Source organism: Xyrauchen texanus, chromosome 7 (assembly GCF_025860055.1).
Source record: "Xyrauchen texanus isolate HMW12.3.18 chromosome 7, RBS_HiC_50CHRs, whole genome shotgun sequence".
In the NCBI taxonomy this organism is placed as follows: domain Eukaryota; kingdom Metazoa; phylum Chordata; class Actinopteri; order Cypriniformes; family Catostomidae; genus Xyrauchen; species Xyrauchen texanus.
Window position 1 is genome coordinate 38,324,511 of NC_068282.1, and position 14,373 is coordinate 38,338,883.

Below are 14,373 nucleotides of genomic sequence, written 5' to 3' on the forward strand. Positions count from 1 at the left end.
AATGGGGGCCAATTTGTGAACATTTAAAATACTCACTTTTTTAAAAGTATAGCAACAAGACATAAAGGATATGTGTGTAAACATTATTGTAGTGTGATAAAATCACTTACTAACCTTATCTTTGTAAATTTATAAGCAATTTTACAACTTCTTTACCACGATGATGTAATGCCAACAAACCCTAAAATTACTAAAAATTAAAATTTAACAACTTCACAGCTGGAATTTGTAATGTAAAAAAGCTAAAATGTGGTTAAATAGTGAAAACCAAAATAGAAAATAAAATATACATTTTCACAAATTCACACTTTCATACCCCTTTTGTTTTAGGCCTATACATCATCTTTTCTTTTTTGTGATTTTTCCTCCCAATTTGGAATGCTTCATTCCCAATGCGCTCTAAGTCCTCATGGTGGCGTAGTGACTCTCCTCAATCTGGGTGGCGGAGGACAAATCTCAGTTGCCTCCGCATCTGAGACCGTCAATCCGCACATCTTATCGCGTGGCTTGTTGAGCATGTTACTGTTGAGACATAGCTTGTGTGGCGGCTTCACACTATTCTCCGTGGCATTCACGCACAACTCGACATGCGCCCCACCAAGAGCGAGGACCACATTATAGTGACCACGAGGAGGTTACCCCATGTGACTCTACCCTCTCTAGCAACCAGGCCAATTTGGTTACTTAGGAGACCTGGCTGGAGTCACTTAGCAAGCCCTGGATTCGTTCTCCCGACTCCAGGGTTGGTAGTCAGCGTCTTTACACGCTGAGCTACCCAGGCCCCCCTAATGTGTTGCCTTCTTGAGCATCAATAAATGTTTGCACCTTTTAATAGTTGTGTATGTGTCTATCAGTTGTCCTAAATGTCAAAAGCTGGATGAATATATAATTTAGCCACTGTTGGGAAGAACTCAAATGTGCAGAAGAGGCTAGGAAACCAAAGAATAGAGTTTCATTTAATGATGCATAAGGGCAAGACTAAAACCACTTTTGAATGCATGTGATCTCTGATCCCTCAGACATCACTGTCTTAAAAAACAGAATTCATCTGAAATGGAAATCATGAACATGGGCTTGGGATTACTTTAGTAAACCTTTGTTGGTCAACACCATTTGCCACTGCATCCACAGATGCATGTTAAGACTTTACTATGCTAAGCAGAAGCCCTACATCAACACTGTCCAGAAGCACTGCACACCCGTTGTGTTCTCCGTGCCAAAGAGGAAAAGGACCATCCAAGCTGTTATCAGCGTCAGGTCCAAAAGCCAGTGTCTGTATGGGCCAGGGGTGTGTCAGTGTCCATGACATGGGTAACTCACACATCTGTGAGGGCACAATTATTGCGGACAAATATGTACAAATTTTGGAGCAGTATATACTGGCATCCAGCACCGTCTTTTCCAGGGAAGTCCCGGCATTTTCAGCAGGAAAACTTCATACCACATACTGGCCGAATAAGCAGAGAGTTCAGGTGCTAGATTGGCCTGCCTGCAGTCCTGACCATCTCCAATTGAAAATGTGTAGTGCATTATGAAGCACACAATACAGCAACAAAGACCCCATACAATTGTGCAGATGAAGACCCGCATAATGGATGAATAGGGGAAAATTCCACTTTTTAAACTTGTCTTCATTGTCTAAATCCTTAAGTGTTATTAGAAGAAATTGTGATGTTTCACAGTGGTAAACACTCGACTGTCCCAACTTTTTTGGAGCGTGCAATCAACTGATTTGTATATATAAAATAAACGTTGAAATTCACAAGGTAAAACATCATATAATGTTTAGTGCTTTCAATATAGCAAAGGGTGAATACTGTCCCTACTTTTTTGGAATTGGGATGTACTTAAATTAAATAAGTACTAAATTAACCCTTAAATGCTTCGGAATTTCACCATACACTTACTTATTCGGGTGTTTAGAGATCCGGTCTACAAAATGCCCAGATAGTGTAAAATTTTCAAAATATTTTCAAGACAATGAGAAAATGATGAGAAAATGAAAATATATGTTGATGTTTTATTTTTCATATATCAGAGATAATGCAACAAAGCAGGACAAATCTAAAATAGGATTCATTACTTTCACACTGAAATTTCATGAGATGCAACTGGATGTCAAACACATAGTGAGCCTTAAGTAAATGAGCCTAATTGAGTCTGAATAGTTGCACAATTTACATAATTTTAGTAGTACATGCAAATGACAGTAGTCATATCATATCGTTCATGTGTTACACTTGCTATAGTTTACTTCCATGTTGTTTCTTCATCAAATAGCAATATCAAATGTAAATAGAGTCAATCACTGAAACAACAGCGCCACCTTGAGTAACAAACAGCATGTATAATATGTATGTGTACATGCATATGGGATACTGATAATTGTTGCACAGAAAATCAACATAATAAAATATTTATTTGAATGAATATAGTACTTATTTCTCTTGTAATAAACAAATATTTATCATGTGATGGTTAACTTAAATAGATATTAATTAATCATAAAAATATAATTTATGGAATTGCAAAAACAAAACAACACTATTACGTACCTATGGTCTTTAATGACCCTAAAGTGTACACGTTTGGTATTTAAGCCATTGTAAAAATTAATTTTTTTGCAATTTTGGCTTTTTATTTTATTTTTACTCTATTTATAATAGAAAGCTGAATACTTAAAAAGGGATGAGGTACAGGGGATTGAATGAGATCCCGGGTCACTAAAAACCTGAGGTATGCATTTAAGGGTTAAATGAACTACATGAATGGATAATGTTAGATTAAGAAATTCGATTTTAAAATTCGATTAAAATAAAATGCTCCTGAATGTGAAAGGACTGGTCTGTCTCTCTCCCTTAGGTTTGACCTGCGTACAGTGCCACTGGATTTTGTGGAGTGTTTGATGCGGTTCATGCCCACTGAGGGTGAAGTAAAGATGCTCCGCCAGTATGAGCGGGAACGGCGGGCAATGGATGGGCTTACTGATGAGGACCGGTTCATGATGCTCTTCAGCAAAATCGAGAGGCTGCCACAGAGGATGACCATAATGGCCTTTATGGGAAACTATAGTGACAGCCTGCAGATGCTCACACCGGTAAGATAGGTGGTAAAAGGGAGTGCATGGGAGTTGAGGAACCGTTTAACAAAAACATAATGTAATGTAACAGATAATGGGATATCTTTATCATTTTGAGAATAATTATCTAATTATTTCTACTTGTGTATGCATTTTGTGTCTTTCATGCATGAGCTTATTTTTGTCCATTAATTCTCTTATTTACTCTGTTTGCTTTTTTGTTTTTTTTCACAGCAACTTCATGCAATCATAGCAGCATCTGTATCCATAAAATCATCACAGAAGTTAAAGAAAATCCTAGAGGTAAGACTCTAAAGTGAATGTTAAATAGTCCTGTGCCTTATTAGTCTTGCAATTAATCCGTCCCTTCCTGTGACCTCTCTCATCCCAGATCATTTTGGCCCTGGGGAACTATATGAACAGCAGTAAGAGAGGAGCTGTTTATGGCTTTAAGCTTCAGAGCCTGGATCTGGTAACTTCTATATCATAACTCTTTGTGAAGCTGCTTTTTTAAATCCTTTTTTCTGAGACATTTTTTCAGTTAAATCATATTACTAAAAAATTCCATTCCTTCAGCTGTTGGAGACCAAGTCCACAGACAGGAAGCAGACACTTTTGCACTACATAGCCAATGTGGTAAAGGAGAAATATCCAGTTGTAAGCATTTTCTACAACGAGCTGCACTACATTGAGAAAGCTGCTGCAGGTTAGAGTCATTCTGAGGCTCCTCCTCCTACTCCTGACCTATTTAGAATATCATTTACATATTGCATAGTGTCATGCTGTTTGTAAATGCATACATAATGTTAATTATTTACATTTATCTTTTTTCACATTAACAGGACATTGTTTATTTAATAACACTTTACATTAAGGTTCAATTTGTTAGCATTAGTTAACATGAACTTGCAATTAACAATATTTTTACAGTATTTATTCATCTTGGTTAATGGTAATGATAATGTCAACATATAGTAATACATTTTTAAAATCAAAAGATAACTATGTTAACATTAGTTAATGTACTAGCCGCTTACATGAAATACCAGTGAACAATTGTATTTTTATTACCTAACATTAACAAAGATTAATAAATGATGTAAAAAATATATTGTTCATTGTTAGTTCATGAAACCTAAAGCATTAACTAATGTTAATGAATGGAAACTTATTGTAAAGTGTTACCCTTTACACCTAGAAATATATGTTAAAGAGAGAATTCATCCAAAAATAAAAAATGCTGTCATTTATGTTGTTCCACAAACATATCACTTGCTTTCTTCACCATCAAACACAAAAGCAGATGTTAGGCAGAATGATATCCACAGTCTCAATTCACTTTAATTATATGGAGAGAAAACAATTCAATAAAAGTGAGTGGTAAATTTGTATGTATTCCATAGAAGAAAGTAAATCATACAGCTTTTGAAAAACATAACTTTAATTAAATGATGACAGAATTTTCAGTTTTGGGTAAACTATCCCCTAAAACAGCATGACTATAGTTTTTTGTCCTTTAATGTGCATGTTATCTGGTGAAACTAAGTTTGTTTTTATGGGTTGATCTCATTAATCCTATTTTGCAGTCTCTCTTGAGAATGTTCTTTTGGATGTGAAGGAGCTACAGAGAGGAATGGATCTGACCAGAAGAGAGTTCAGCATGCATGGCCACAATTCTCTGCTCAAAGACTTCATCCATCATAATGAAGCCAGGCTTAAGAAACTCCTGGATGATGCTAGAATTGCACAAGTAAGTATGAAACATTCGTGAGGTGTTGTGTTGTGATAGTTAAAGATCTGAGCTGGTTAAAGAAATGTTGTACGTTCAAACTTCGTAAGGGCCATCCATTAATTATCTGCAATGAGTTTTCCCACAATGTACTCAATTTATTATAATATATTGTTTGGCAGTGTGGTCATATGACTTACATGTTTTTACAGGATGCCTATGACGATGTTGTCAAGTTCTTCGGGGAGAGCGCCAAGACCATGTCACCCTCTGTGTTCTTCCCTGTGTTTGTCCGCTTCATCAAGTCTTATAGGGTGAGTTTTTATACTGCCGAAGTACCACGGATCCCCCTTTGGTTCACACAAGCCTATATCTAATTACTAAATTGAATTAGCCTATATCTAATTACTAAATTTTTGCTGTCATTCTCAGCAAGCGAATGAAGAGAATGAGCAGAAGAAGAGGCAGGAGCAGCTGATGATGGAGAAACTTCTAGAGCAGGAGGCCATGATGGAAGAGCATGAGAATCAGCAGGTAGAATGCATTGGAGGAAACATTAATGAAGAATTGTAGATGTTTTGGGGCAACTTCTGTTAAACTGTTAACCTACTCATAATTTCAAGTTTTATGAGTAGCTTTGCTATTATGACTCTGAATGAAAATGTAATTTAATCTTTTAACTGGTTCATTAAATTCTGAATTGTCAGAATGAACAGATTTGCTCAAATCAATCAGACTTGAGAAAGAGAAGATAGTTTAGGGGAGTATGTTTGTTGCATCAGCTCACTCAGTTGTAATGCTTTGCGTACGGTACAGTGTGTTTTGTCGTGGGACACAACTACTTGTTGGGAAAAAACTGCTTGATCCTGGAAAAGCTAGACTTGACTATTTGGTAAACAACTGAGTTACTACTGTTACTAAAAATATGTAGTTAAGTTAATGGTGATGTTAGTTACTCTCATAAACAGATAGTTATTATTTAAAGCTCCTTGAAATCACTTGATGAGCAGTTGACTTTATTTTGTTGACATTTTGTATGTAAACATGTTGTAGTGGGACATACTGAATGGTTCATCCCCTTTTTTTTTTAACTTTTTTTTTATTTTTATAAATGGCCAGTTGGCTTTAGTTTATGTCATAGCCATGATCTGTTAACATACTATTGCTAGTCTGAAGTTCTGGACATTCTTATTTCAAAGTGTATTTGATTGGACAAAAATGTGGATATGTCAGTGAGTGCAGGATGAGTCATCAGTATTTTAGTCCATTTACCCTGAAGAGAACTCTACTGTAGATTATCTGCTATAAAAAAAATAGTTTGTTACCACTTTCTATGATTCCCATATTTAAAATGCATTGTAGAGGCATTATAATGCATTCACAATGTCTCATAATATACCTAATAATATGTTTTAACTTCCCATAAATAATTGTTACTACAGTGATAATACAGGATAATGCTTAGCCTGTTCATAGTTATTCCTTAAAGATTATAGTGCATTATAATACAATCAATATCATATTGTATTTGCAGAAGTTGTAATATAATGTATATTAGGGAATCGTGCATGTTCTGCCATGCAAAAGCAACATTGTTTAGACAGTCAAAAGGCTTTTGAGATGTGATCATATAGCATTATAAAGGTCTTTTGGTTGTTTTAAGTAAAGTTACAAAAGCAATGTCTTCTTAAAAACAGCCAAAACATGAATTTCAAACATACAATACAAGTCAAACTTGTATAGTGTAAGTATAAAAATGCGAAAACATACAAGAAATAAGAAAACAAAGGAAGACACATACACAATGTCAAATTTGAAACGTTTAGAAATGTCCCATGTACTCTTGTATAACAGGGTTTAATTTAAGTGGAATATAACTAGAATATAAAAATAAAATTGGGGGAGGGGGGTTTGCAGTGTGTTTTGTATAAGTAACAAACATTCGGCTGTGTATGATAAACATGCATATTTATTGAGAGCTACTAATATTTTTTAACCTTGTAGCTTGTGTTTTTTTTTTCTTTGTGTCTCAAATTTACATTGAATGTGAGAAGAAAGTTGGGGGACCAAGTATATTGAGTCTTAAACCACTGTTAATCAACAATTAAAACACTGATGTTTTTCACTGATTCCCACAGGATCACAGCTGTCCGAAAGCAACACTAATCTCACTCAGGGTAACAAAAAAATAACCCCTATTCATATTTGAAACTAAACTGAACTCGAAACATACCATAACTAATATTACTTTTAAATGTTAGTTGATAAAAAACCCAAACTGACACAGACCTACCTCATTATTTATGCAATCACAACAGCCAATAAAACAGCAGATGTTCATAATAAAAACAATCCTCCAGAGTCCAACTACAATGTGATATGATGCATAGATCTTAAAATAATCTTGGATAAAATGCAATATCTATTCTGTCAACTTGGGGGATGGGCTCTGGTTACAAAGCGGACCTGTCATGGCTGTTGACTTATTCGTTGACGTGGCGCATTGTTACGTTTTTGGAGTGGTGCACATCAGATCACAGCGTAAACTACGCTGTAGGTTCAATGCAAGTATAACTTGGCCTTTTCCCTTAACCCTAATCCCTGACCCTACTCCTAAACCTATCCCCCATATTGTATGGATTTAATGTTAGTAAAAATAACTTGAGTAAAGTGGGACCCAACTATGAAAAGGAAAGTATTTTTATGTATTGTAATTGTGGTAATAAAAATAAATAAATGAGAGGTTATAGCGTATTATGGGACAATACAAATGCATTGTTACGGATTAATAATGCATTATAAATATGGGCTTCATAGAAAGTGTTACTGTTCGTTTATTGTTGTTGTTTCAACTTTTAGGAGTTCACTGCATATAGATGGCTTCAAAATTAATAGACAAGAACTACAAGCCACAAAAATTTTCTCCCCAGTTTTGAGATCATGGGGACTTTTTTAAACACTATCCTAAACAAATGTCCCTCTTTTACCTTTCTAACTTGCTCACACAAATACCAGTCGCCATCTCATAAGGGCAAGCGGCAGCAGCAGGAGCTGATCTCTGAATTAAGGAAGAGACAAGGCAAAGACAGCCGTCACGTCTACGAAGGCAAAGATGGAGCAATTGAGGACATCATTACAGGCAAGAAAGCTTCTGAACGCAAAAAACACTTTGAGATTCATTTGGTTTTACTTCTGACAAATGAATCGGTTTAGTGAAGTATGTATTAGTCCTGTTTCTTTCAATAGTACCAGTATACATTGCAGTAGACGTCATGCTGTTTTAGTCTTAGTGAAGTTTAGAGGCTGTATGTATGTATGTCTGATTCTATGCTGTTTCTAGTGCTTCTAGCTTTGGTGTTTCTGTGTTGTGATTGGCTATTATTTTGCTGCAGTGCTGAAGACCGTCCCCTTTACCGCACGATCAGCCAAACGTGGCTCGCGGTTCTTCTGTGACCCCGCCCTCTCCGAGGACTTCCATTACTAAACTAAATTCTCTCCCCTCAGAAAGGTGCCTTTAAGTCTGTCTCCTCTTCACTCGTCCCCTAGTCATTCCCTCCATCCTTCTCTTTATCTGTCTCTTTTATTATCTGTTTCTCTTTACTTGCATAAGGGCTTTAAATGTGGTATTGAAACAAGTGAATTCTCTGCATTAAAATGCATGCTTTCCTTCCAATACTTCATCCATTCTGCATGGTTTTAATTTATAATGTTAAGTTTTTGTTACTTTATGGGCTGGTTTTCTCACTAATCACACATAACAAAAATCTCTAGAACAGTTTCCAATCATTGTGTAGTTCTTTTACAGTATTAATAAGTGTAGTCAATAAAAAATGAAAATCCATCCGGGGTAGCTCAGCGAATAAAGACGCTGACTACGACCTCTGTAGTCGTGAGTTCGAATCCAGGGTGTGCTGAGTGACTCCAGCCAGGTCTCTTAAGGAAACAAATTGGCTTGGTTGCTTGGGAATGTAGAGTCACATGGGTAACCTCCTCGCGGTCTCTATAATGTGTAGTTCTCACTCTCGGTGGTGCACGTGGTGAGTTGTGTGTGGATGCCGCGTAGAATAGCGTGAAGCCTCCACACGTGCTACATCTCTGTGGTGCGCTCAACAATCCACGTGATAAGATGTGCAGATTGACGGTCTCAGACACAGAGGCAACTGAGATTCGTCCTCTGCCACCCGGATTGAGGCAAGCCACTACGAGGACTTGGAGCACATTGGGAATTGGCCATTCCAAATTGGGGAGAAAAGAAAAAACTAATTTTAAAAACATTTGAAAATCCATTTACTCAACCTGATGTTGTTCAAAGCCTAATGGGTTTCTTTCTTCTATGGAACTTAAAAGGAGATGTTAGGCAGTATATTAGTCTCAGTCACCATTTGGTTTCATTGCATCTTTTTTCCATAAAATAAAATTGAATGCTGACTGAGACTGTCAGTCCTTAAACTTCTGGCCTAAAATCTCCTTTTGTTTGGGTTTGGAACAACATTAGGGAAATACATTATGACAGAATTTTCAGTAAAGGAAAATTCCCTTCAATATATCATACAGATCTAGACTAATCCGAAACTAACCAAACATCCAGACACCTGCCTGCTTTGTACCCATCTTTGGCCTTGACTCATCCATATCCTCAGGCCCAGACTGTAAATGTGTTCCATATCTAACTGTGTACCTGTTTGTATTCAGACCTGCGCAGTCAGCCCTTCCGACGGGCCGATGCCCTGAGGAGAAGTGGGAGGAGGAATTTGGAGGCACAACACCATCAGCTGCTCAACATGGAAATCACCACCTGCTAGTCAAGCTTGTTCAGCCTTGAGGACAGAGGGTGGGCCAATTCTATGAATTCAAAAAAAAAGAATGAAAATAGCACAAAAATCTTTACATCTGTATTAGAACTATAGAAGATCAATCTTGGTGTTTTTCTAAGGGAAATTTCTGCTTTATGAAGTGGGATTAGTTCACACTGGATTTAATGGACTAAACTGTTCAAAAGAAAGATGGAGAGGATTGGAAGTGTAGATAGTAAATTAACCTCAAATGCTGGACCAACACAGTCGTTGGTTGTGGACTCTTCAAATGGACGTTGTGAAGGAAGGTGTAGTGATGTATTTTGGTGCCGTCTTTTGTGTTTCACACTGTTCAGAGATTGTGTATTAAATACAAGAATGGAACAGATACAGGAAGAGCAGAAATGGCGAACGAAGTCCTTGAATTGGCCCTCTTGATTACTGTACCACACCTCTAGTTTAACAGGCTTTGTGGTACAAACTTCATGCTGAGCAGCTTTTTCTTTGGACAATTTATGAAATGCACTTTTAATTTTTTAATATTGATCTTTGATCATCTTAAAAAACTTTGATTAAAAAACAAGGATTTTGAGCGCAAGGGAGATTTTAACATAAGCTTGACTTGATACTCTAATGCTATCAAGAATGGCCCTTCTCTGTGGACTGAAACATCCCATGATGTGTTGAGATAAAATGTTTACTACTAAGCATTCACAGCCAGTATGATATTTCATATCTACATCTCATTTTAAACATTTCCTCTCCCACTGGTTTTAACTCATGTGACATTTGTAAGCTGTGGATGAAAAAAAAATTTTTTTTTTTTTCTTTTTTTTTAAGTGTACAGATATTTTGCTACAAAATTGAGCCTCTTATTTTTTACATTCTTCATCCATTGTGGTGCTGTACATATTGTTCAAACAAACCAATATTTCTGCAATGTCACTGAAATGTTATTAACTTTTTTGTTGTTTTAGTATGACAGTATTATTTAATTTGATGGTGAAGACAGTGAATCAACTTACTCTGTGACCATAATTGCTCTCTCATTTCTATTGTTGCTTATGGTAAATGTCTGTGGTTGCACGTAACACTTGAAAGTTTGAACAGACACTAGTGGCACATATAACTTTTCTACTTTGATCTCTTGAAACAAACTGGAATCAATGGTTGTGTGTAAATAAAGCAATGACACCAGCACCGTTAAAAAAAACAGTAGTGCTTTTGTGTAGTCAATGTGAAATTTAGATGTACTGTGAATTCTTGCAATCGATTTTTATTGATCTAGATTGGAAAATGAGAATGCTCAATGATGGATGTGATGTTTGAGCTTTATTATTAAGTCCAAACTATGAAATAACACTGCAGAATGGTTAAGAAACCATTTCCAAACTATCTAAACAAAATTGTATTAAGTAGCTAACCTTGCCCTGCATACTCTCGAGGTAGTCACTTAGGATACCTTTGCAACCCAGAAATAAATACATATTTTTTCTTTTTAAAAGGTCACAGATAAATATGCACAATTTTATATATATATATATATATATATATATATATATATATATATAGAAGACCCAGCCTCAACCCATCTTCAATGCTCTAACTGAGGGAAGGAGGTTGTTCCCCAAAATCTCGCAATACATGGCCCCAGTCATCCTCTCCTTAATACAGTGCAGTCAGCCCTGTCCCATGTGCAGAAAAACACCCCCAAAGCATGATGCTACCACCCCATGCTTCACAGTAGGGATGGTGTTCTTGGGATGGTACTCATCATTCTTCTTCCTCCAAACACGGTTAGTGGAATTATGACCAAAAAGTTCTATTTTGGTCTCATCTGACCACATGACTTTCTCCCATGACTCCTCTGGATCATCCAAATGGTCATTGGCAAACTTAAGACGGGCCTTGACATGTGCTGGTTTAAGCAGAGGAACCTTCCGTGCCATGCATGATTTCAAACCATGACGCCTTAGTGTATTACCAACAGTAACCTTGGAAACGGTGGTCCCAGCTCTTTTCAGGTCATTGACCAGCTCCTCCCGTGTAGTTCTGGGCTGATTTCTCACCTTTCCTGTATATATATGTGCAAAGCATTTAAAGGTGCACTCGGTAGCTTTTGTCTTTGTGTCAGCTTGGACTTATACTGTCGCCTATTGGCTTGGATGCAGCATAATTTAAAATCAATAGTTTTCCAATTCAGATGCCACTTTTATTTGAAATGTATGTGAAATTTAGTATTCACAGACAGCCATGATTTACTTTAATCAATGAGTGAAAGTGTCAAATAACAGGATGGTTACTGAGATTAAGCGTGTAGTATTCAGCTGGTCATGTGATTCTAACATGGAATCCCCCATGTGCGGACCTTCTCCACATAGAATAAAACTGCTTTTATAAGGTTAATGATATGACTGGAGTCTCCATTTTAATGTGAGTGGTAATGATTTCCTACATGTATTCCAAAATTCCAATTCATGTCTTTAGGAGTTAAAAAAAATTTAAAGAGGAAATTTTTTTTTAACCTTTTAAGACTTCAGATCAAATGTAGTCATATGTATCCAGAGTTTTGACTGTAAGTGTACAGTACATGAAAATACAATATAATGTATTTAATTACTGGCTCGCCCGCTGAGCCTGGTTTCTCCCAAGGTTTTTTCCTCCATTAACTAATATCTTAAGGAGTTTTGGGTTCCTTGCCACAGTTGCCTTTGGCTTGCTCAAAGGTGGCCTTAAGACACCATTTTTTAAAACATGATTTTCTATCAAATTATCATTTAAACTGCTCAAGGAAGACTGTAAGACATTATATACAGTATCTCACAAAAGAGAGTACACCCCTCACATTTGTGTAAATATTTGATTATATCTTTTCATGTGACAACACTAAAGAAATGACACTGCTACAATGTAAAGTAGTGAGTGTACAGCTTGTATAACAGTGTAAATTTGCTGTCCCCTCAAAATGACTCAACACACAGCTATTAATGTCTAAACTGCTGGCAACAAAAGTGAGTACACCCCTAAGTGAAAATGTCCAAATTGGGCCCAAAGTGTCAATATTTTGTGTGGCCACCATTATTTTCCAGCACTGCTTTAACCCTCTTGGGCATGGAGTTCATGAGAGCTTCCCAGGTTGCCACTGGAGTCCTCTTCCACTCCTCCATGATGACATCACTGAGCTGGTGGATGTTAGAGACCTTGTGCTCCTCCACCTTCCATTTGAGGATGCCCCACATATGCTCAATAGGGTTTAGGTCTGGAGACATGCTTGGCCAGTCCATCACCTTCACCCTCAGCTTCTTTAGCAAGGCAGTGGTCATCTTAGAGGTGTGTTTGGGGTCGTTATCATGCTGGAATACTACTCTGCGGCCCCTGAAGGGAGGGGATCATACTCTGCTTCAGTATGTCACAGTACATGTTGGCATTCATGGTTCCCTCAATGAACTGTAGCTCCCCAGTGCCGGCAGCACTCATGCAGACATGACACTCCCACCACCATGCTTGACTGTAGGCAAGACACACTTGTACTCACCTGGTTTCTGCCACACACACTTGACACCATCTGAACCAAATAAGTTTATCTTGGTCTCATCAGACCACAGGACATGGTTCCAGTAATCCATGTCCTTAGTCTGCTTGTCTGCAGCAAACTGTTTGCGGGCTTTCTTGTGCATCATCTTTAGAAGAGGCTTCCTTCTGGGACGACAGCCATGCAGACCAATTTGATGCAGTGTTCGGCATATGGTCTGAGCACTGACAGGCTGACCCCCCATCCCTTCAACCTCTGCAGCCATGCTGGCAGCACTCATACATCTATTTTCCAAAGACAACCTCTGGATATGACGCTGAGCACGTGCACTCAACTTCTTTGGTCGACCATGGCGAGGCCTGTTCTGAGTGGAACCTGTCCTGTTAAACTGCTGTATGGTCTTTGACACCCTGCTGCAGCTCAGTGTCAGGGTCTTGGCAATCTTATAGCCTAGGCCATCTTTATGTAGAGCAACAATTATTTTTTTCAGATTCTCAGAGTTCTCTGCCATGACGTGCCGTGTTGAACTTCCAGTGACCAGTATGAGGGAGTGTGAGAGCGATGACACCAAATTTAACACACCAGCTCCCCATTTACACCAGAGACCTTGTAACATTAACGAGTCACATGACACCAGCTAATTGGGCCTAATTTTGACATTTTCACTTACGGGTGTACTCACTTTTGTTGCCAGCGGTTTAGACATTAATGGCTGTGTGTTTAGTTATTTTGAGGGGACAGCAAATTTACACCGTTATACAAGCTGTACACACTACATTGTAGCAAAGTGTCATTTCTTCAGTGTTGTCACATGAAAAGATATAATCAAATATTTACAAAAATGTGAGGGGTTTCCTCCCTTTTGTGAGATACTGTACATTACAGCATTTTTCTTACAGCATCATTTTTTGTAAAACTGCTTTGAAGTTATGTGTGCAGTGAAAAGAAATATATATATGATGAATTTACTGCCTAATATCTCCTTTTAAGTTCCGTTGAAGAAAGAAACCCATTAGGGTTTGAACAACATCATTGTGAGTAAATGGATTTAAAATGTCTTTTTTCTTTTCTCCCCAATTTGGAATGGCCAATTTCCAATGCGCTCCAAGTCCTCGTAGTGGACTAAAAATGACTTGACCTAAAGGGATAGTTAACCCAAAAATTAAAATTCTCTCATCATTTGCTCCACATAATGCCATCCCAGATGTGACTTTCTTTTTTCTGCTTAACTCAAACAAGA

General features: G+C 37.4%; 1 protein-coding gene across 3 annotated transcripts in view; it reads left to right on the top strand.

Annotated features, from left to right (window-relative positions):
* fmnl2b (formin-like 2b) overlaps positions 1-10,988 on the top strand; it is a 38,243-nt gene extending 27,255 nt beyond the window's left edge. For 2 of the 3 annotated variants that reach the window (XM_052130814.1, XM_052130816.1), the window contains 10 exons: positions 2,863-3,097; positions 3,314-3,382; positions 3,471-3,551; positions 3,656-3,785; positions 4,666-4,829; positions 5,021-5,122; positions 5,241-5,342; positions 7,824-7,947; positions 8,201-8,316; positions 9,501-10,988. In XM_052130814.1, the coding sequence (XP_051986774.1) occupies positions 2,863-3,097; positions 3,314-3,382; positions 3,471-3,551; positions 3,656-3,785; positions 4,666-4,829; positions 5,021-5,122; positions 5,241-5,342; positions 7,824-7,947; positions 8,201-8,292 (1,099 nt within the window). In that variant the 3' untranslated portion in view covers positions 8,293-8,316; positions 9,501-10,988. Of the gene's footprint in view, positions 1-2,862; positions 3,098-3,313; positions 3,383-3,470; positions 3,552-3,655; positions 3,786-4,665; positions 4,830-5,020; positions 5,123-5,240; positions 5,343-7,823; positions 7,948-8,200; positions 9,048-9,500 lie in introns of those variants that run through there. The other variant, XM_052130815.1, reaches the window with a different exon arrangement.
* Positions 10,989-14,373: the final 3,385 nt, after the last annotated feature.